A 21,254-nucleotide genomic window follows, 5' to 3' on the forward strand; every position below is an offset into this window, starting at 1 on the left:
TAGAAGGACGAATATTGGAGACAAAGTTAAATTTAATGATGAAGAAATAAATAGCACTAGTATATTTCGATACCTTGGATCTATTGTACAAGTTAAAGGAGAAATTGAAAAGGATGTATTGCATAGAGTTAAAGTAGGCTATGTAAAATGGAGAAATGCTTTAAGCGTACTTTGTGATCGTAGAATACCCTTAAAATTAATAGGGAAGTTTTATATGACCACTATAAGACTAGCTACGCTATATAGATCAAAATGTTAGGCGACTAAGAAACAAAATATCCAAAAAGTAAAGTTGTTGAGATGAGAATGCTTAGATGGATGAGTGGTATAACATTGAGAGATAAATTAATAAATGAACATGTTTGTAGTAAGTTAGGAGTAGCTGTTGTAGAAGATAAGATAAGGGAGGGATGATTCAAATGATTTGGACACTTGCAAGTAGGTCACATAGTGCGTAAGTGAGGAAGAGTGAGTTAGTTATTGTGAAGGGTAGTAGAAGGGATAGGGGTATACCTAAAATAATTTGGAATTAGATAGTGAGTAAGGAATTAACAACCTTGAATTTGTCAAAAGAAATTGTCCATGATTACATAAATTGGCAAAAAAGGATTCATTCAACTGACCCCACCCTCTAGGACTTAGGGTTTGGTTTTATTTGTTTGTTTATGGTATTCAACCTAATCTGTAAAGCAAGCTAAAATTCGACAAACCAACTGGTAGCTATCAATTACAAGGGCTTAGTAATAGAGGTCAAAATGGCAATTGGACAGGAGCTTATAGTAATTACAATCAGCAAAGTTCGAGTGGTCAAAATCAAGATCCAAGCAAGCCTACAATACATAAGGAAGCATATCCCCAAAATTCAGCTAGAAACTCCTTCTCAAAAAGCTATCAAAAAATTCTAGGAATGGAGATCCAAATCTGACGCTATGGCATTCTATAGATGAGATAGGGAGCAGTAAGTACAATATCACTCCAAAACACTAGGTACATGCATTTTGATAAAGTAAGGTGCAAGTGATTTCAAGGATGTGTCTATTTTCCTAGCTGCAACCATATTTTATTAAGGAGTGTAAAGGTATTCCAACAGTTTTATATGAAACAACATTGCATGTGTAGCTCAACTAAGAGGAGGATACATAAAAGATGACAGAACAAAACATGTCTCTCCAAAATTCTTTTATACAGATGAACTCCAAAAGAATGGTGATATAGATGTTCAGTAGATCCGATCAAGTGATAATCTAGCAAATTTGTTCACCAAAACTTTGTCTATTACAACATTCAAGAAATTGGTTCATCTCATCGGAATGAGACATCTTAAATATCTTAGCAGTTGTTTCCCTTTTTTTTGTTATCCGAGTAAAAAATAACTCAAATAATTATTATTTATTTTTCCTGGTATTTAAATATTTTCTATTAATTTTTTCATTTTTTACCAAATTTTAAAAATTCAAAATTAATTAAAAGTCAATTTTAAAATTAAATCAACTGAACCGACAGTGTAGAGACCCAGAAAAATAATATTAATTAAATAATAATAAGGAAAAGGGAGTTAAATGGGAGAAAAGAAATTCAAAAGAAGGGCAAAAACAGGGTTTGTCGACGAACCCCTAGGTTTCGTCGATGAACTTACTTGTATGGTTCATGGATAAGTACCTGAGTTTCGTTAACGAAGAGATACCAAGAGGGGAATTTCATACCTTAATGGTTATCGATGATCTCGCTACCTTCATCGACGAAATCCTTTATTGGGTTCGTCGACGAGGCCACGTGTCTCATCGACGAAGCCACATGGCCAGCCATCTATATATACATGAAAATCATATTTTTGGTGAAGAAATCTTTCTTCCTCCATTTTCTCTCTCTACGTTTCGATTTCTCCACATCCTCTCTAAGATTCCAGCCCCAGTTTACCCCGTTTCGATGATCAGAAGTTACCACGATGATCTTGGGGTAATTCTCTACAATATTTTTAGAGCATATTGTTGATTTGGAGCTCTTGGGCATCATTCCAAAATCAGGGTAAGTGAGTTATTTTAGGGTTTACATGATTATTAGGTATTTCTGGGTTCAGGAAATGTATTAGATGTTAATAAACTGGAGTTTGAGTTTATTAAACTGGGGTTGATGTGGTTTCAGGGTTTGGAGTTCTGAACACTGCAGGCATGGGTTGAGGATTCCTGTGGGTGTTTCCTCAAGAACTCAAGTAAAGTTGATAATTAGTTAATGGTTTAGAATTTCATGGATAAAATGAGATATGTGAGCCTGGAGAAAATGCGAGTATAGTTATTATTCTGAGTTCGAGTTGATTGAATTAGGAAATATACATCATTTTAGAATTCTGAGTTTGATACGCTGTGGGCGTGAGAATAGAGTTGGAGTCAAGCCTCCTAGTCAGTTAGGTAAGGGAAATATATTATGCCAGTTAAATTAGAGATTTTCACCAGTAACATATAGTATATGATTATGGATTTCTAGAGTATCATTTCAAAATTCTAAGTTTGATACACTGTGGGTGTGAGGATAGAATTGGAGTTAGGCCTCCCAATTAGTTAGGTAAAGGAACTATGTTATGCCAATTAAATTAGAGATTTTCACCAGTAAAATATAGTATATGATTATGGGTTTCTAAGTAAGATTTTGAATAATTCAGAGTAAGAAATTATACCATTTTACATATTATATTTAATGAATTTTAATTGTTGTGTGGCATAAGAATATTGGTATAGTACAGAATTCTACACAGCTTTTACAAAACTACGATTATATAGTTTTTAAAGAATCATGATATATAGACTATATAGTTTTATTTACAGAGCTATGACAATACAGTGTTTTACAGAATTATAGTTTACACGGTTATACAAAACTAAATATTCAGTTTTCATAGCACTATGATATTTAGATTACAAAACCATGATATTCAGATTTCAGAACCATAACATACATATATTACAGTTAATATAGATTAGTTTATTACAACGTTATATATATAATAGTATTATTTTGTATCAAACCTTGATGGACCAGATTAGATCACAGAGCACGGTACCATAGCTATTACAGTTCAAAGTGCAACCACACATCTCAGATAGAGTGTGAAATTTAGAAGCAGTCGACTGTGCTTTGCGAGAGACGAAGACTCCCATGTAGTCTAGGTTGAGGTGGCCAATCTGACGACAGAGGTTTTCAATTGACTCATCCTGGTAGGCTAGTCACTGTTAAGTCCAGCCCATGGGCGGGACAATCCTATCATGAGGGGTTAAATCATGATATACAGTTATCCATCCATGGAAGTTTTCACAGTTATATATATATATATATATAGTAGCTAAAAGTATGATTAATGTAGAAAGTTAATAAACACTTATACTTTAAATGACATAGTGTGAGTTATGATGTATCTTATCTTTATACGTTATCCCAATTACAGCCTGATTAGTAAATATATTGCTCACGTAGAATCATTTGCCACACACTGGTAGTAACATATTTCATCTTACTGAGAGTTGTCTCATCCCAATATTTATAAACATTTTAGGTGATCCAGTTAGACGAGCAGATCAGGCTCGGAGATAGAGGAGACCCTTGTACTGCCTTATTTGTAGGGTAAGTGATTTTGGGAGATGTATTTTTGAGTTGTTTCTAGGGGATTTGGTGGATGATTTTGAAGAGATGTGTATGTATGTTTGGAAATTACTGAAACTTTGGTATTGTAATTATGGTGATGTAATTTATGTTTTTCGCTGCATAGGTGTTTTGTTTTTATGAACATGAATTCTTGGTGTCCTCTTTGGGATCAAGACATTACAGTAGATTTTATAAGGGGTATCAGAGTAATATAATTTTACAATCTATATGTATAGAAATAAAAAATGGCAAGAATTTTAGGGTCATTACAATTTGGTATCAGAGCCTAGGTTGCTAGGTTCTGTAAACTATAGTGTACAGCGAAGAACAATACCAGAGTATTGGAATATATCTGGGAGAGGATGGAAATTGAGATAGATCATAATTTCAGTGAGTTAATGTTGGGAAGTTAAGGTGAGAATAGGGTTTTGTCTCGCGGTTTTGAGACAGGAACTTCGAGGTGGTTTCATCATTTTCCTAGGGTGAAGATTTTAGGGCATAGTAAACTATCATCGGTTTCTTTTTTCGAATGGTAGGGTTGAACCTTAAATTAGAAATAAGTTGTATGAGGATATCTTAGTTAGATTAACGTAAGAATAGTGTTACAAGGTATAGATTCTCATATTATTTTGGTGTTATTGCAGGATGGATCCAGGAAATAACAATGCTCATGCTAGTGGTGACGATGGTGTTGGAACTTCTAGTAGGGGCGGCAGGGATTCGCCACACACTGGTAAGAACATATTTCATCTTACTGAGAGTTGTCTCATCCCAGTGTTTATAAACATTTCAGGTGATCCATTTAGACGAGCAGGTTAGGCTTGGAGATAGAGGAGACCCTTGTACTGCCATGTTTGTAGGGTAAGTGATTTTGGGAGATGTATTTTTGAGTTGTGCCCAGGGGATTTGGTGGATGATTTTGGAGAGATGTGTATGTATGTTTGGAAATTACTGAAACTCTGGTATTGGTATTGTAATCATGGTGATGTAATTTATGTTTTCCGTTGCATAGGTGTTTTTTTTTTATGAATATTAATTCTCGGTGTCCTTTTTGGGACCGAGACATTATAGTAGATTTTATAAGGGGTATCAGAGTAATATAATTTTAAAGTCTATATATATAGAAAAAAAAATGGCATGAATTTTTGGGTTGTTACAAATGGTTTGTGTGAGGATTGGTGTAATCCCAAAAGGAGGGTGAATCATCAAAAGCGTACCTGAGTAGTGGCTTGACGATGTGTCTGAGTCTGTTTACAACTATGCTGCGATTTTGTTGGTCTCCTGAGCTAGAGCTCCTTGCACTGTCATATCTGCCTTGAGTCTCCAACTCCACCTCTACTGCTTGCTAATCTCTCAAGCTAGAACTCTATATTCATTCACGCAAAGCCATGCATGCATATTCATCTCTAATGGGTCATTAATCACATTCCAACGATTTGTAAAATCAGTGTGTCAAGGTGGTAGAATTGAGATCCGGAATTCCAACATTAAGTAGAGCAGGACAATCTCTCTACATCCTTATAATACCGAAAGAAAGGCCAAAGAAATGAGCCAACATATGGAAAACCGTGTGTAAGTCGATTTTTTAAGTTTTATTTTATTTTTTAAAGATATATTTATTTAATTTGCATAAAATGTATATACTAATATTTTGGAACAATATAATTATCTAAGTATTTTTTTTTCTAAATCATTAGTATTATCTATTTTTTTATTCACATATTTTCAAAACTCTTGAAATAATAGTTTAATTATGTTGTCATGTTTATGTCAAATGTAAACTTGAACTAATCATTCGGTATTCATTCACTTATAACTTTAATTTTCAAAAGATATTGTATTTAACTAAATAGTATTTTCAACTTAATTTATTAAATTAATGTCATTTTCTTAATTTATCATATCAAAATTGAATGAAAGGACTAATTATTATTTTATTATGAATAAAATTTTATTTTCTTAATTGGACTTCACGGTTAACTAATAGTCAATTATAAGAAGGTTCCTTTTTTAATTAAATTAAATCTCAAAAAGCTTTTTGATAATCCTTGAAAATGGGAGAACTGTCATATTCAAAAATCTTGAGAAGCTTTACAAGATTTTACCCTATATTTTAACCCCCATAAGCCTCCCTTCCCTCGTTTCTTTCTAACAGCATGCAGTGTCTCTTGAACCAAAATCAGATTATCAGTAATGGCCCTGATGAAAGTAGATTTAGTGGGGGATACCAATTTTCCCATGAGCCCTCTCAGCGTGTTAGCAATGATTTTGGACACTACTTTGTAGCTCACAACGCATGGACACAACTCCATTGACACAACGCATGGACCCAAAGCTCATATTTATGCTATGCCAATGGAGAAAAAAATCAGATAGGATGTTCCTAGTTTAATTCTTTTCAGCCAACAAAATCAAACCAAATACTCAAATAAGATCAACATTTAGTAGGTAACACTTACATAGAACACTACTTGGTGCAGTTTCATTTATTGAAAGCAAGGTTTAGGGGCATGCTGCCAACAGCCCTAAATTTGTAATTAATTTAAAATTTTTTCATTTTATTTTATAATTTGAATCTCCAAAAATACATATTTTGGTAAGAAACAAAAAATTAACTAGTCAGTAGATTCAAATGATTTTATCAAGATTGAGATCTTTAATTATGCTCTTGTTCTGCCTATATATATATATATATATATATATATATATATATATATATGTTTATCCTAAAAAAGGGCTTAGGCAAACTTTAAAAAACTGAAATATAATTTTGATTAACAAAATTGTGATTCTACACTATTGATTTTCCTTCAATGTCAATCAGATTAGAACAATTTCTTATTCTTAATAAGATTTGATATAGAAAGAAAATACAACAGAAAATAATTTCCACTTCATTTTCTTTTCTATCTAAGAAAAACAAATATTTAATGTAGAAGGGTAAGTACTTGGGCGAGGACATAAAGGAAGCTGAAATAAATAGAGGAGCAGTCTGACAAAAGACCATTGTTACAAATTGAAAAGGCCGTTACAATGACAAGCGGAAAAGTAAAATCTGGAATTAAAGCCCCACGAACTACACTCACAAGTAGACTAATTCTATTTTAGATTTGCTTGGAGTGTACCTATGAACCAAGCACACCCATCACACCCGAGGCATTAGGCAAAATGTGTTCAGAACCGCTGGTGGCGATTTCAACCTCACGTAGATTGCCTGAAGAGAGAAAGAAACAGTAAGAACATGGAAGTCTGAAAGTCTAATTATGCAGCAACAGAGAATTAAGTCTTACAATTTTCCATAATGCTAAAAATATGAAACACATTTAAAATAAAAAATAAAAAACATCTAGTGTGTCATTGGGTTCTTCATCGCAAGTTCCTAGAAATCATCTTTTATTAGTTCAAGAAGGAGATTATGTCTGGTCATATGGATTGTGAAAGGATACAAAATGAAAGGCCTCATTCTGTTCATACACCATACATTAACAACACACGCTAGAGAGAGAGAGAGAGAGAGAGAGAGAGAGGACCCAACCCCAAAAAATAGAAAGAAAAAAAAACACACACACACAAAGGTAAGGTTAATGAATAGAAAACCATACGGGGAAATTGTAGACTGATGAAAGCCGCAAGGATGAAATGAAAAGCAGATAAATCAACTCTTTCTAAAACAAGGCCATACTACACTGTCCGGATTAAGAATTCTGGGCGATTAGCCTTTTATTATTTGCAAGTAATGGAAGCCCAAGTCCAAAGTTCTCCATCTGATACAAAACGAATTTATCCTCAGTTACTAGTTCTTTTACATGGTAAAGAGAAACCCATGATCTGTTGATGATTGCTTTTAAAAAGGAAAATACTGACATTCTTTTTTTCAATTGGAATATGCTGTGCCATAGGTGCTGGACTCATTTTCATAGTCTGGTGTGCTAGCAAGACGATGAAAAGCAAAACATGGAAAAGCAATGCATACAGCTAACATAATCCCAAAAGCATGAAGTTTATGCCCTGCCTGCTTGCCACTCAACATGCATATTCTGGGACTAGTTGGCAAATTTGTGTTTCAAATCTCATGCTTCAGATGCCGTAAAATGCACCAGACATGCTAATCTAAGAATTTCTATAGTAAAATACACAGGCTGCTCTACATGATCAATAGAACATATTCTTGGGCTTTGAAACAGGAGGGAATTATGCCAACATCCAGTAAGTTACCTTATACTAATTAAAAAACATGTTACAAGTTGTGACAATGAAGAGATTCATTCTAGATACTTATGAGGTCCCAATCAAGCAGGCATGCTAGAAATCTATATTAACTGTTCGAGGAACTCTATTATTTTCTTTAAATATTTTGTCTTCTAAGTTCTAGCAGTGAAAGTTCTAGTGTAATTTGCTAAATTTAAATGACTAGCACATTAAGCTAGAGCTTTGGCTAAGCGTTAATAGGGGAGAATAACCTGATGTACACAACCACATGTATTCAAATGCTTTGAATTAACTACAATGTCTGAAAGCACCACTGCACCAGCCTCCATCCAAGAATCACTTTAAAAATTTGAATAGGAAAGTAAAGTTATGGCCATTAACTATCAAGCATTCAACAGGAAAATCAAGGCAAAGAGAGAAATATAAGTTCCATTAAAAAAAAAATAAGGGAAGTGCAGGATGCCTCTAACCTTTTTTCAGAAGAGTGGATTAGAAAGGATCTCCAAATTTCACAAATCAAAACAAAAGCCACTAATAAAAATAACCTCTGCATTTCAAAGATCCACAAAGACATTTTTTCTTCCTCTGTTCTGCAGTGCTGGACTCAATTATCCCATAATCATATGTTAACTCTGTCATAGGAGGAATATGTTTGATTGCATGAAACACAACATGGAGATCAGACTCACTGCTATTTCCACGTAAAACTGGATGCCAGAATACAGTTGGAGAGCAACTGTGGTTCATAAAGCGAGCTACATTCCCCATGTTTTTTGCAGTTATAATTAAGGGAAATGGGATCTTTTGAGCCCCTTTAGAATCACCAGGCATAATTTCCAGTGGCTGGTAAGTGCGGGTAGCATCGAAAATGTAGTCATCTTCATTTTTGTTCCTAACCTCCTGCATCTTCGAATTATCAATGACTTCCCCAGCATATTCACAAATAAAGGCTCCTGCCCGAATAGGATCCCAGGACCTTAAACCCCAACCTTTCTCCTTAGTTTTGAACACCTCTAAGCGGGCTTTCAAACCAGCTTGTGACACTCGGTTCCGGCAAGTAGGGGGGCATGAACAGGCAGGACCACATTCATGCATCAAGGATTTGTTGTCCACAAGAACTGTATTTGCACTATAAGGAAGATAGCCTTCATTTCTTTTAATGCAAGAGCAGTTGAAGTTACCAGGAAGGCAACCACCTTGGCAACTACAGCTAGATGAAGGTTTTAATGAACTAAATGGTTCTGAATATTTGAGAGTAGAAAAATAAGTGAAATAAGCAGGTCCTTTTTCATCATCAACATCATTTACCAAACAAACTGGCAAATATTCTGCTCCTGAAGTAAGGTCCGGCAGGATAACCCCAACCCTAGAAGTAAGACCTTCCTTCCATTGTTGAATTGATTTCCACATTGCAAATGCTTCAGGCTGACCAGGCACTCTTATCAATTTGTATTTGAAGACACTGCAACCTGATCTCCCTTTCTCCACCCATGAACGTTGGATTGTATAAAGACCATCATAGACATAAACCTTCCCAGTTGCATTTGCCACATCCCTCAGACCCCGAATGACTCTTACCTCATTAGCCCGATGCAAGCTTTTCTCCAAAGCTAGATTACCCCTTTCAAGCTTCTGATCCTCTATCTGCTTATCCCTCCCATAAACATTCCCACCTTGACCACTGTATACCAACACATCCCCATCCTCAACATTATCCTCATATCCTCCAGAAGAAACGATGCTGACAGCGAGTGGTTCTTCTTCTTGAGTGATCTTAACACCCATGTAATCAATCCCAGCCATGCTTGGTGCATGTAATCCTACCAAACACATCTCCATTCTGAAAAAGAAAATATCACCAACTTCAACACCAGGTACAGCCCCCACTCTCTTGTTGGTGTTAGTCCGAAACCCTTTGTTCATCAACAGTGTACCAGCTCTTAAGTCAGGGCGTCTTGTTACCCCGGGAGTAGCCTTTTTTACTTCCTCAATTTGGCTAATCTTTCTCCGGAGCGAATCATATAACATGAGAATAAACCCAACACACTCCTTGTCACCATCAGCTCTCCGGAACGAATCAATTGCCATAAGATTATATGTTGTGAGAAGATTATTAACAACTGAATCCACATCAACATCAGGAGAGGATAAATTGACCCTTTGACTGCTCCTTGTCCTCTTTTGGGACTTACCCTTTTGCACGTCTACGTTAGTTGTATCTTCTGTATCAGTTACATGCATACTGAAGGTGCTTACATATTGAGCAATCTGATTTTGACTGTCACTGTACCCATCTTCTGCTGCTGCACTCTGTGACTGAGATTGATTATCTACTGTACGATTTCTAGAACTCCTTCTAGGTGGACCTGCATCACCGTTTGCGGCCCCTGGGTGCCGAGTTGCATCTGGTGATGGATGGGATGGTTGTGGTGGTGTTCTAAATGAAGTTATTGGAACCGCCGTTGAAATCGGATTGTTTATGCCAAAATGGCCAGCTTGATTGGGCACAGCAATCGGGGTTCGTGGACTCTGCTCTGGTGGCCTTTGAGACTCTGGTGGTGCAGAAAATGGGTAAAATGGGGCAAACCCAGGTGGAAAAGGACCTGAGGGAGAAACAGATACAAAAGGGGAAGAATGAGGGGAAAATGTCGACGAGCCAGGCTGCGATGGGAACATAGGTACAAGGCATCGCAATGGTCTCACATCCAATACCCTAGTCTTGTCAAAAGACCCAGAAGCAGGAGTAGAGCTTTGCCCAAAACCTGGTTCCATGAAATACTTCCAAACAACACAACGCAGTTTTTTAAACAGACATCTCCCAAACACCCACTTCTTTACACCATTTTACATTTTTTATATCTTATCTCACTACGACACCCATATCAATTACCTGGTTCCATGAAACACTTCCAAACAACACAACGCAGTTTTTCAAACAGACATCTCCCAAACACCCACTTCTTTACACCATTTTACATTTTTTCTATCTTATCTCACTACGACACCCATATCAATTACCAAGTATCTGTATTCTCTAACAGCCTTTCGGCACCGAACAGGAACGAAAAATACATTTCAACAATACAACATGTTACAATAAAAATCGAACGCTAAAAACTACCAAAGATACCGTGGTCAAGTCTCTGGTAGAAAAATGTGCACCTGCAAAATGTAAGCAGACGTGGAAATAAAAAATTAACCAAGATTTAGGAATGGGTTAAACATAGAATTTCCAGAAGCAGAAAGCAAACCCACTGCGCCATCTCATTTTGGAAAAAATACAGCAAAAAATATTTTCTAAAAATGAAAATTTGAAAGCTTATGGCATAAAACAACAGCTACCATCTCAGCCGGATTCACCCACTTGATGACATGTAGTTAAAAACCGTGCTTTTCTTGGAAACAGATCGAGACAAAACATGTATAAATTTACTTCGAGCTAAACACATGGGTGCAAATGTCAACCAAGTTTTCTCAGCAACCAAACAGAGGACGAAGTACAGCCAAAAAAAAAAATAAAAAACCCTAAAACCAATAACATGCGAAATGAAGCGGAGGCAGCGTGAGGTACAAAATATGATTGAAAAAGCCTCAAAGCAAGATAAACAAGCAGGAATTACTAAGATCAAAAGGAGATGGAGTAAGAACTAAAGTAGAAAGGAAGGTGATGGAAGACATGGAAATGTTTCAATCATTTTCAAGAAATCAGGAACGTGCCCATAAATCAGATGCCAAAGAAAGGAACTTCATCAATCTAACATGCATCATCATCTACAAATCGTAAGCATCAGAAAAGAGAGATCGCAGAGGAAATTTTACCTGAAAAGCGCAAAGTTCACTATTTCAGACACCCAGAAAATGCACTGACTGAATTTACAATCAGTAGGGCGTTTTCCAAAACCAGAAACCAAAAAATAAAAAGACATGCCTTCTGTCCTTTTCTAAGGTTGAGATATATTCAGGTGGTACTAAGACCACTGTAGAAACGTGGGCCTTCCTACGTGGCTTCTTTGGTCATGATTCCTCACTCTTCCCATTGGGTCATCAAATAAATTGTAAACGACTGAACGGTGCAAGAACTTGTTTAATTATTTTCAGGGTTAGCTATCGTGTTAACAACTTGACATCCATTACTGTCTTTCAATTGCTGAACAACGGTCAATTTTTTTTTCCCAAAATTGGACAGAATTTATTATCTAATTTCATTTAAATACACGTAATTTGAAATTTACATTAATCATAAAAGCAGTAGAGAACAAAGTTGTGGCATTTTTTTTTTTTTTTATTCTCAAGAGCAAAAACAACAAAAATAAAAACAATAATAATAAAAAAAAGCTATGGGACGCATAAGACATGACTCTGGATTCACTTGAATTTTCAGAGTGAAATAATAAGTTATCCTTTTTTATTAATTAAAAATTAACTTTTGTTTCTTGCAATCTTACTTTTAATTAGTAGAATTAAAGGTTTATAGTTAATAATTTTGTTCATTTAATTTTTTATTTAAATTTTAATTAGCTGAAACTATGTATTCTTAAATTATGTAAAGGAGATTCCCCCTTTGGTGTAACTTTTTTAAATGTCAAATTTATTCTTAGATTTTTTTTAAAAAAAAATTAATATTTAAAGATATTTATATGAAAAGAAAAAGTTAACCGCTTTGTAGGATACCATTTGAATTTCAAATCTCAGCCTAAAATACCCTATAACTACTCATAATTACTCCTTTAAATAAAATTAGATACTTTTCAACACCTAATTATTTATTTACAATTATTTTCTCAAAATAAATAGAAAAGTTTATAAAGAACATGCATATAGTGTATGTCCATGTCTAGTTACTATTTAAATGTATTATTAAAAATAATAAAATAATATATTGCTAGATTTTAGTATAATTTTAAGCATCCAAAATCAATTCAAACATTTAAAATTGAAACATCTCTCTCTCTCTCTCTCTCTCTCAAAAATTAATAATAATTTAAAAATTATTATTTCTTTATTTCTATATATTCATATTCGAAATTCTCTATAAATTTCCTTTCCTCTTTGATCTCTCTCTCTCTCTCTCTCTCTCTCTCTCTCTCTCTGTCTCATGCATATCTCTTTCGACCTGATGTCTCTTTTATGCCAATTTGTCTCTCAACAAGTCACTCTCTCATTCAAGAATCAATCATCATTCGCTTTCTAAACTAATCACAAAACTCTAAATTAAATCCCTTCACCCTTATCATTCTCATGAAAACCTAAGTTAGCTCGGATCTGATGCTCAACATTGCCATGAAGGCCGCCCATATAAATCTCCAACTACTTTTGCCTCCCTTGAACAAACCCTAATGTTACTATCATAATCCTTGTTAGAAATGTCAGCTTTTGTGATATGTGGCTCATATATTAAGTGGAAGGCATGTACAAAGAGAAAACATGGTGGAAAACACAATGCTGGTCTACAAGAGGAAATCTTCGACGATTTCCCTGTAACCATCGACGGTTTGGTCCAAATGCAGTAAAACAATTGACGGTTCTGAACCTATTACCTCGACTATTTGCTCTCGGTATTAAATCGTTGATGGTATATTTAGAAACCGTTGACAGTTTGGCTCAGTTACCCAACGCTGATTTTCAAATTTTGAATTGACATGTTAAATTGGTAAGGTTTTGGAGGGAAAGCCTCCAAGAAACTTATATATACATGTTGTACAATATAACAAATAGTTTTTGGACACAAGATAGTGAAAATTACATTGTTGATTGCTCCTGTGGATGTAGGCATTGCTGAACCACGTAACTCTTTGTGTCATTATTATTTCTTTCATTATAATATGCATGATTGGTTTTTCTGTGGATTTCATCGTTGAGTGCTGCATTGTAAGATTGATTTGTTCCGCTGTGCATTCAATTTTCAAAATAAATTAGTATCAGAGCATTGTTGTAATGGCTTCTGGAACTTTTTCTGCAAAGTTTGATGTTGTCAAGTTCAATGGAATCAGAAACATTGGTTTATGACAAATAAAGGTTAAAGATTTGTTAGTGTAGTAAGGTATGGTGAAGGTTTTATACGGAGTTTAATCAGAAAGCATGGATGAAACAACTTGGAATGAATTGGAAGCAAAGGTTGTGGTGACTATCAGGTTTTAGTTGGCTGATGATGTGTTGTATCATGTCATGGAAGAGGATTCTCGTATGACTATTTAGAATAAACTTGAAAGTTGGTAAATGTCTAAGTCTCTTAAGAATAAATTATATCTTAAGAAGGAATTGTATTGGCTTAAGATGGTAGAAGTTTCAAATTTGAACCAACACATCAATGCATTCAATCAAATTGTAAGTGATTTAATGCAGGTTGATGTGAAGTTTGAGGAGGAAGACAAGGCGTTGATGCTATTAAATTCCCTACCTACATCTCACACATATGAAAATTTAGTTATGACTCTAACATGGGGCAAAAAAACCCTGAATTGGGCATAGGTAACAAGTGCATTGCTAGGTTTTCATCAAAGAAAGATGACCAGCAATGAGATTTCACTAGGTGAAGAGCTTGTGGTGAAGGGCAACCAAGAAAGTCGAAGAAGCAAGTTCTAGAGCAGAACTCAGTCACAGTCTTGGATGATGAAGGACATAAGGTGTTTTAAGTGTGAGAAAATTAGGCACATAAAATCGAAGTGTCCAAAGTGAAAGAAAGGGAATGCGAAGAATGAAGAGCATTCATTAAAATTTATGAATGTAGTGGAAGAAGGAGACTCACGAAGTAGTGATGGTGATATGCTATATGTTTCATCGGGTTCAGAACACCTCATGGATTATTGGATCCAAGATTCGGTATGTTATTATCACATGACACCAAATAAAGAATGATTTAGCACCTACAGGTCAATTAATTCTGATTACGTTCTAATGAGAAATGATGTTTCATGCAAAATAATTGGAATAAGAAGCGTCAAAATCAAAATGTATGATGTGTGATATTTGGTGTAATCCCAAGAGTGGGGTGAATTGGATATTTTAAAAAATTACTAGGAGAAGAGTTCTATTTTTATATCCACAATCAATATAACACAACCTAGGGTCTGTCTAATCCAATATTAATCCCGCAAATAAAGAATAATTTAAACAACTATTGCAGTTCCAGTATATCCCAATCATACACAAATTAATATTTAAAATGCACAAGCAGTAATATCAACAGATAAATATAAACATGCAAATTCAAGAGTGTAAAGAGTATACGGAAAGAATGACACATATTTTTATCAAGGTTCGGCCAATACTGCTTACGTCCCTGCCTCAAGCCAACCACTTGAGGATTCACTAAATGCTCACATAACCGGGCGAAGCAATGATGTTTACAATACTCCTTACGAGGCGGAGTCTCCTCGGCTCACTTACGGGCAAGGCCAAACCTTGACACCTTACATGTTGGTGCCTACCTAGCTCAATTACCCAGTTTGAGCCAAACTTGTACACCTTACAGGATGGTGACCTCCTCTTCAGACGATACCACAAGCCGAGAATACAACAATATGAAATTTTTGTGTACAAATGTAATGCTTCTACAATAAGCAGATGATGTACAAATTTAAACTTATATGCATTGTTGTATGATGGGAGTTTAAACAAAGTTGTAGCATTTTTTTTTTTATTCTCAAGAACAAAAACAACAAAAATAAAAACAATAAAAAAAGGCTTCTCAAAGCAACAAAAGGGACTTTTAGATATAGTATTTTACAAATATCTATAAATATATAATACAAAATAATTGGTGAATGAGGAGGTTCCAAAACTCCAATCTTAAATTTTATAATTTTTAAAATTTTCTATTTAAATTTTAATTAGTTGAAACTATGTATTCTTAAATTATGTAAAGGAGATTCCCCCTTTGGTATAACTTTTTTAAAAATGTCAAAATTATCCTTAGATTTAAAAAAAAAAATTTAATATTTAAGGATATTTATATGAAAAATAAAAAATTAACCGCTTTGTAGGATACCATTTGAATTTCAAATCTCTGCCTAAAATATCCTATAACTACTTATAATTACTCCTTTAAATAAATTTAGATACTTTTCAACACCTAATTGTTTTTTTTTACAATTATTTTCTCAAAATAAATAGAAAAGTTTATAAAGAACATGCATATAGTCTTTGTCCATGTCTAGTTACTATTTAAATGTATTAGTAAAAATAATAAAATAATATATTGCTAGATTTTAGTATAATTTTAAGCATCCAAAATCAATTCAAACATTTAAAATTGAAACATCTCTCTCTCTCTCTCTCTCTCTCTCTCTCTCTCTCTCTCTCTCTCTCTCTCTCTCTCTCTCTCTCTCTCTCAAATTAATAATAATTTAAAAATTATTATTTCTTTATTTATATATATTCATATTCGAAATTCTTTATAAATTTCCTTTCCTGTTTGATCTCTCTCTCTCTCTCTCTCTCTCTCTCTCTCTCTCTCTCTCTCTCTCTCTCTCTCTCTCTCATGCATATCTTTTTCGACTCGATGTCTTTCTCATGCCAATTTGTGTCTCAATAGGTCACTCTCTCATTCAAGAATCAATCATCATTCGCTTTCTAAACTAATCAAAAACTCTAAAATAAATCCCTTCACCCTTATCATTCTCACGAAAACCTAAGTTAGCTTGGATCTGATGCTCAGCATTGCCATCAAGGCCGCCCATATATATCTCCAACTACTTTTGCCTCCCTTGACCAAACCCCAATGTTACTATCATAATCCTTGCTAGAAACGGTAGCTTTTGTGATATGTGGCTCATATATTAAGTGGAAGGCATGTACAAAGAGAAAAGATGGTGGAAAACACAATGCTGGTTTGTAGGAGGAAACCATCGATGATTTTCCCATAACCATCGATGGTTTGGTCCAAGTGCTGTAAAACAGTCTTCAATTCTGAACCTATTACCTCGATTGTTTGCTCTCGGTATTAAATCGTTGATGGAATATCTGGAAACCGTCGATGGTTTGACTCAATTACCCAATGCTGATTTTCAAATTTTGAATTGGGACGTCAGATTGGTTAGGTTTGGGAGGGAAAGCCTCTGGGAAACTTATATATACATGTTGTACAATGTAATAAATAGTTTTTGGACACAAAATAGTGAAAATTACATTGTTGATTGCTCCCATGGATGTACGCATTGCTGAACCATGTAACTCTTTGTGTCATTATTATTTCTTTCATTATAATATGCATGATTGGTTTTTTTTGTAGATTTCACCGTTGAGTGCTGCGTTGTAAGATTGATTTCTTCCGCTGTGCATTCAATTTTCACAACAAATTAGTATTAGAGCATTGTTGTAATGACTTCTGGAACTTTTTCTGCAAAGTTTGATGTTGTCAAGTTGAATGGAATCGGAAACTTCGGTTTGTGATAGAGAAAGGTTAAGGATTTGTTAGTGTAGCAAGGTTTGGCGAAGGCTTTATATGGAGTTCAATCATAAAGCATGGATGAAACAACTTGGAATGAATTGGAAGCAAAGGTGTTAGTTTTGGTGTATTCCCAAGAGGGAGGGTGAATTGGGTATTTAAAATTTTGTCCTAGGTTTAGCTAATCCAACAATAGTATTTTTCAACCTAGGGTCTTTCTAAATACACATAAACACAAATGTGGAGATAATATGCGGAAAATAAATCATGTGCAACATTCATAAAACAACATACACGTGTAGAGAATAAATTATGGAAAAGTAAAGTGCACACATGATATGTTATCGGGGTTCGACCAACCGTGCCTACATTCCCGCCTTTAGCTCGCAAGCTCGAGAATTCCACTCATGCTCATTTAACGGGTGGAGCGGCACCGATTACTACCAGGTCAATTAGTGGGGCTGACCTCAACCTACACCTTATCAGGATGGTGCACCTAGTTTTTCTAATCGGGTTTAAGCCAATCTAGGACTATTCAACAAGGCTAGTCTCCCTCTTTAGGCCCACGCCTGAAATACAATAAATGTGTAATACAATTTTTGCGTACACAGAAATATGCTTCTTACACTAAACATATTATGTACCACTAAGCAAAGTATAGTATATCAATCAATGCACATCAATAATATAGGAAATTGTAAGCTTAGTGATGTGTATCTTTGTGCAAGCAACGCTGAACAAGATGTCATAACAAGTATGCTCAAGAGTGTTCTAATCAAGCAATATCTTTGAAACAAGTTATATCAAATCTCAATAACAAATCAGAGTTTCAAAGATGCTAATCAAATATTCAAACTAATTCAAAATATTTTCTTCAATGAAATGAACACAAAAGTAGTTTGAAAATATTGTAGCTTGTAGAAAATATTTTGCACAACAAAATCAAGTTATAGGAATTTTGCAATGACAATGCAAAGATCCTCAAACTTATGAGTTTATCTTGACACAAGATTTACTATATTAAAATTTATGGGATAAACTTTGCTAAACTCCCCAAAATAATATCAAACAATCAAGCCAAGCAAATGGGAGTATGAGCAATCTATACTAATCAATAGCCCAATATAGAACTTTCAAAAAATTAGGATATATCAAGGGAATGAAGATTTGAGAGTGTTTTGAAGTAAAATGGGCAATATGAACTTTTGGAAATAGAGAGGATTTTTTATAATGATTTTTGCTAATCTCTAGCTAATCCTCACAAATGAACTCATATTTATAGACCAAGGCCAAATTATGACCGTTTAGGACATGTAGGGTATTATTAGGAAAGTTTTAAAGCAATTTAGCAAAATTAACCCCGTTTAAACAATTTTAACCTCAGTAAAAAAATTTCCAACCTGAGAGCATTGGTCGACCGAACTTGAGATTCGGTTGACTAAGTGACAAAGTTTGGTCGACCGTGCAAAAGTGAACTAAGAGTTCGGTCAATCAGACTAAGGGTCTCAAGGGTGATTTTACCAATTCTGCACGGTTTGGTTGACCAGGTGATTTTGAACTAGGTAGTTTGGTCGACTAGGCGGTTGGATTCTCCCACATGGGGGTTCGGTCGACCAGGGTGTTGCCCGTATATTTCTAGTTGGTCGACCAAGGATTCAAACGTTGACCTGTGTGGGAGTTTGGACGACAAAGTTGTGTGAACTTGGCAAGGTACGGTTGACCGTACTGTGGTCAAACAGTTGACCAATGGCCAATTCGGTCGACTAAACTGAATAAGCTTGGTTAGGTCGGTCGACCGAACTTGCTTATTTTGTTCAATTTATTTCAATTCTTTCCCCTGATATTATGAGTAATTATGGGGACTATTTTGTGTGAGTATGTAGGGACCTAGGGTTAGTCTACCGTCTAGGCTTTTCAATTAAGCCTAAAAAACCTGGTATCGATCGACCAAATTCAGCCCTAAAGTCATTTAATTAACCTATTGTCTTTCTACGTCATTTCTGAGCTTACAGATCCTACATGCATGATATGCAATGATTATTAGAGACCTTTGAAATGAAATTATTACAGGCTCAAAATATATTAAAACAAATAATGAATATGTTGGGTTTTCACTTCTTTTCAAGTTGTCGCATGCCATTATATGAACTTGTCAATAAGAACCTACACACAAACTTGGCAACCATTAAATACTATAGTATTTGTCATTATCAAAACTGGGAATGACCCATAGGGTCAACAATCTTCCCCTTTTTGATGATGACAAATACTTGCCTACTTCTCCCCTTTTTGACAACAGTAAAAAGGGTTTAGATAAGTTATTTAAGTATATATAGGAAAATAAAAGGAAAATATCATTCATATACAAGATAAGCTTTGGGAAAATTTTAAGAAAATTCGGTAGCTTGCTGTTTGAAAATAGAACATTTCCCAAAAGAATATTTGTATAGAAATGACCTAATTGAGTTCAACAAAAGATTTATAATAATTGACTCAACTCAAACAGTCTAGTATGATCAATATAATAAGTAGAGGTATAACACTAAATCATCCAAGAGATATGAATATCCATACAATACAAAATGAATGACGGAGATAACCTTATAAAGTATGAAATATAGCAATTTAGCACACAAACTATATAACTGGTCATTAAAAGGTTAAAATGACATAACAAACATGATTAGACCAAAAATATACATAAATCATTGCAATTGAAACATATCATAAGACTCGTGAAAGATTTGATTTAAAAGCACATGACATATGATACCAAATAGAAGGTTTGAGCATAAAAGCAGTCTAACTAGTTCACATGCATTTCATATAAAGTTTCTGAACCAGTTATGCAACGCTAAAACATATATGTATATGATGATAATAAGGCAAAAGATAATGAGTTTTAGTTTTGAAATTAGTTCTTACCATAAATAAAAATCTATGTAAATAAATAAATAAATAAATATATATATATATATATATATATATATATATATATATGTGTGTGTCTCTATGTGTGTGTGTGTGTGTGTGTGTGTGTGTGTATAAATATATATCCCCCTTATGATGTTTGCTTAAAGTACTGGGGGTTGCTTGCCAAAAACAATTTAAAGATCACGCAAGCAAGCAACATTTTTCTGGTTTGTTAAATAAGCACACAAACTGAAATATAATCAGAAAACCTTAACCATGATGATCCTAAAGATTTAACAATCATATGCAAGATCATATGGTAAACACAAACAACTTGTGGCAAAGCAATATATATCAACTTAAGATTTTCACCAAGATCATTTCATTTAAGCACATGCCATAGTTTATTACAACAAATATCTAAGCCAAAAAATGTTCGTAAGCAAAACAATATTGGAATTTATGTTTAGATGCTCCCCCTATCAGTTTGAATTATTGCTTAGATACAATAAGCTGCTTATACTAGATAAAAAATTATTTCATTATGCCTAGTAGTATAAGCCATCAATCCAAATCTTTAAAATCAACTATACTGAGTAATTGTCAATTACATTTGTCACTTGATTAGTATAGTTATCCCTATAGACCATAGATGCATCAGAGAGTATATATACTAAGGCATGCAATAATGTGCATGACCCAAAAACATTCCATATCAAATCATAAGCCTTTAAGCACTGGATATAATGTTCAGGGATTTCATAAGAGCCTCAATAGTTCAGTAGACGAATGTGAAGCATATGGATCATTTATGCACTTCCTATAGGGATGGGTTTGAGCCTTTCTAAACGTTTGATGATAATGAAGTTTAATTATCTATTTGAGTTTTCACTCATCCTTTCAAAAATATTTTAACATTAATTTTATCATAATCATTTATGTACAAGGTTTTATTTTTGGAAATTTTTTTTCAAATTTTGGCAGCATGTCGTCTGTAAATTGGACATTTTTTCATAAAACTTGTACCTAATAGGTTCAATCAAACAATTTATATTTTAGTTCAAGGCACACGAGAACCTATATCCACTGCCAACATGCAATTCTCATAAATTGC

General features: G+C 34.4%; 1 protein-coding gene across 5 annotated transcripts; it reads right to left on the reverse strand.

The window, feature by feature from the left end:
* Positions 1-6,581: 6,581 nt before the first annotated feature.
* On the reverse strand, positions 6,582-11,783 carry LOC131145179 (histone-lysine N-methyltransferase, H3 lysine-9 specific SUVH1-like). Of its 5 annotated transcripts, XR_009134011.1 has the most exons (5): positions 11,662-11,783; positions 8,313-11,004; positions 8,094-8,181; positions 7,236-7,397; positions 6,582-6,847 (listed from the first exon to the last, which is right to left on the reverse strand). XR_009134011.1 is itself a non-coding variant. In XM_058094307.1 (2 exons), the coding sequence occupies exon 2, from the start codon at positions 10,612-10,614 to the stop codon at positions 8,374-8,376; it is 2,241 nt and encodes a 746-aa protein (XP_057950290.1). In that variant the 5' UTR covers positions 10,615-11,004; positions 11,662-11,783; the 3' UTR covers positions 8,257-8,373. The 5 variants fall into 5 exon arrangements, 1 of the variants encoding a protein (XP_057950290.1); XR_009134010.1 differs by lacking the exon at positions 8,094-8,181; XR_009134009.1 differs by lacking the exon at positions 7,236-7,397.
* Positions 11,784-21,254: the final 9,471 nt, after the last annotated feature.

This window comes from Malania oleifera, chromosome 12 (assembly GCF_029873635.1).
Source record: "Malania oleifera isolate guangnan ecotype guangnan chromosome 12, ASM2987363v1, whole genome shotgun sequence".
NCBI lineage: Eukaryota > Viridiplantae > Streptophyta > Magnoliopsida > Santalales > Ximeniaceae > Malania > Malania oleifera.

Excerpts from the sequence above, each read along its gene's own strand:
- LOC131145179 (XM_058094307.1), bottom strand. The coding sequence starts at position 10,614 with ATGGAACCAGGTTTTGGGCAAAGCTCTACTCCTGCTTCTGGGTCTTTT.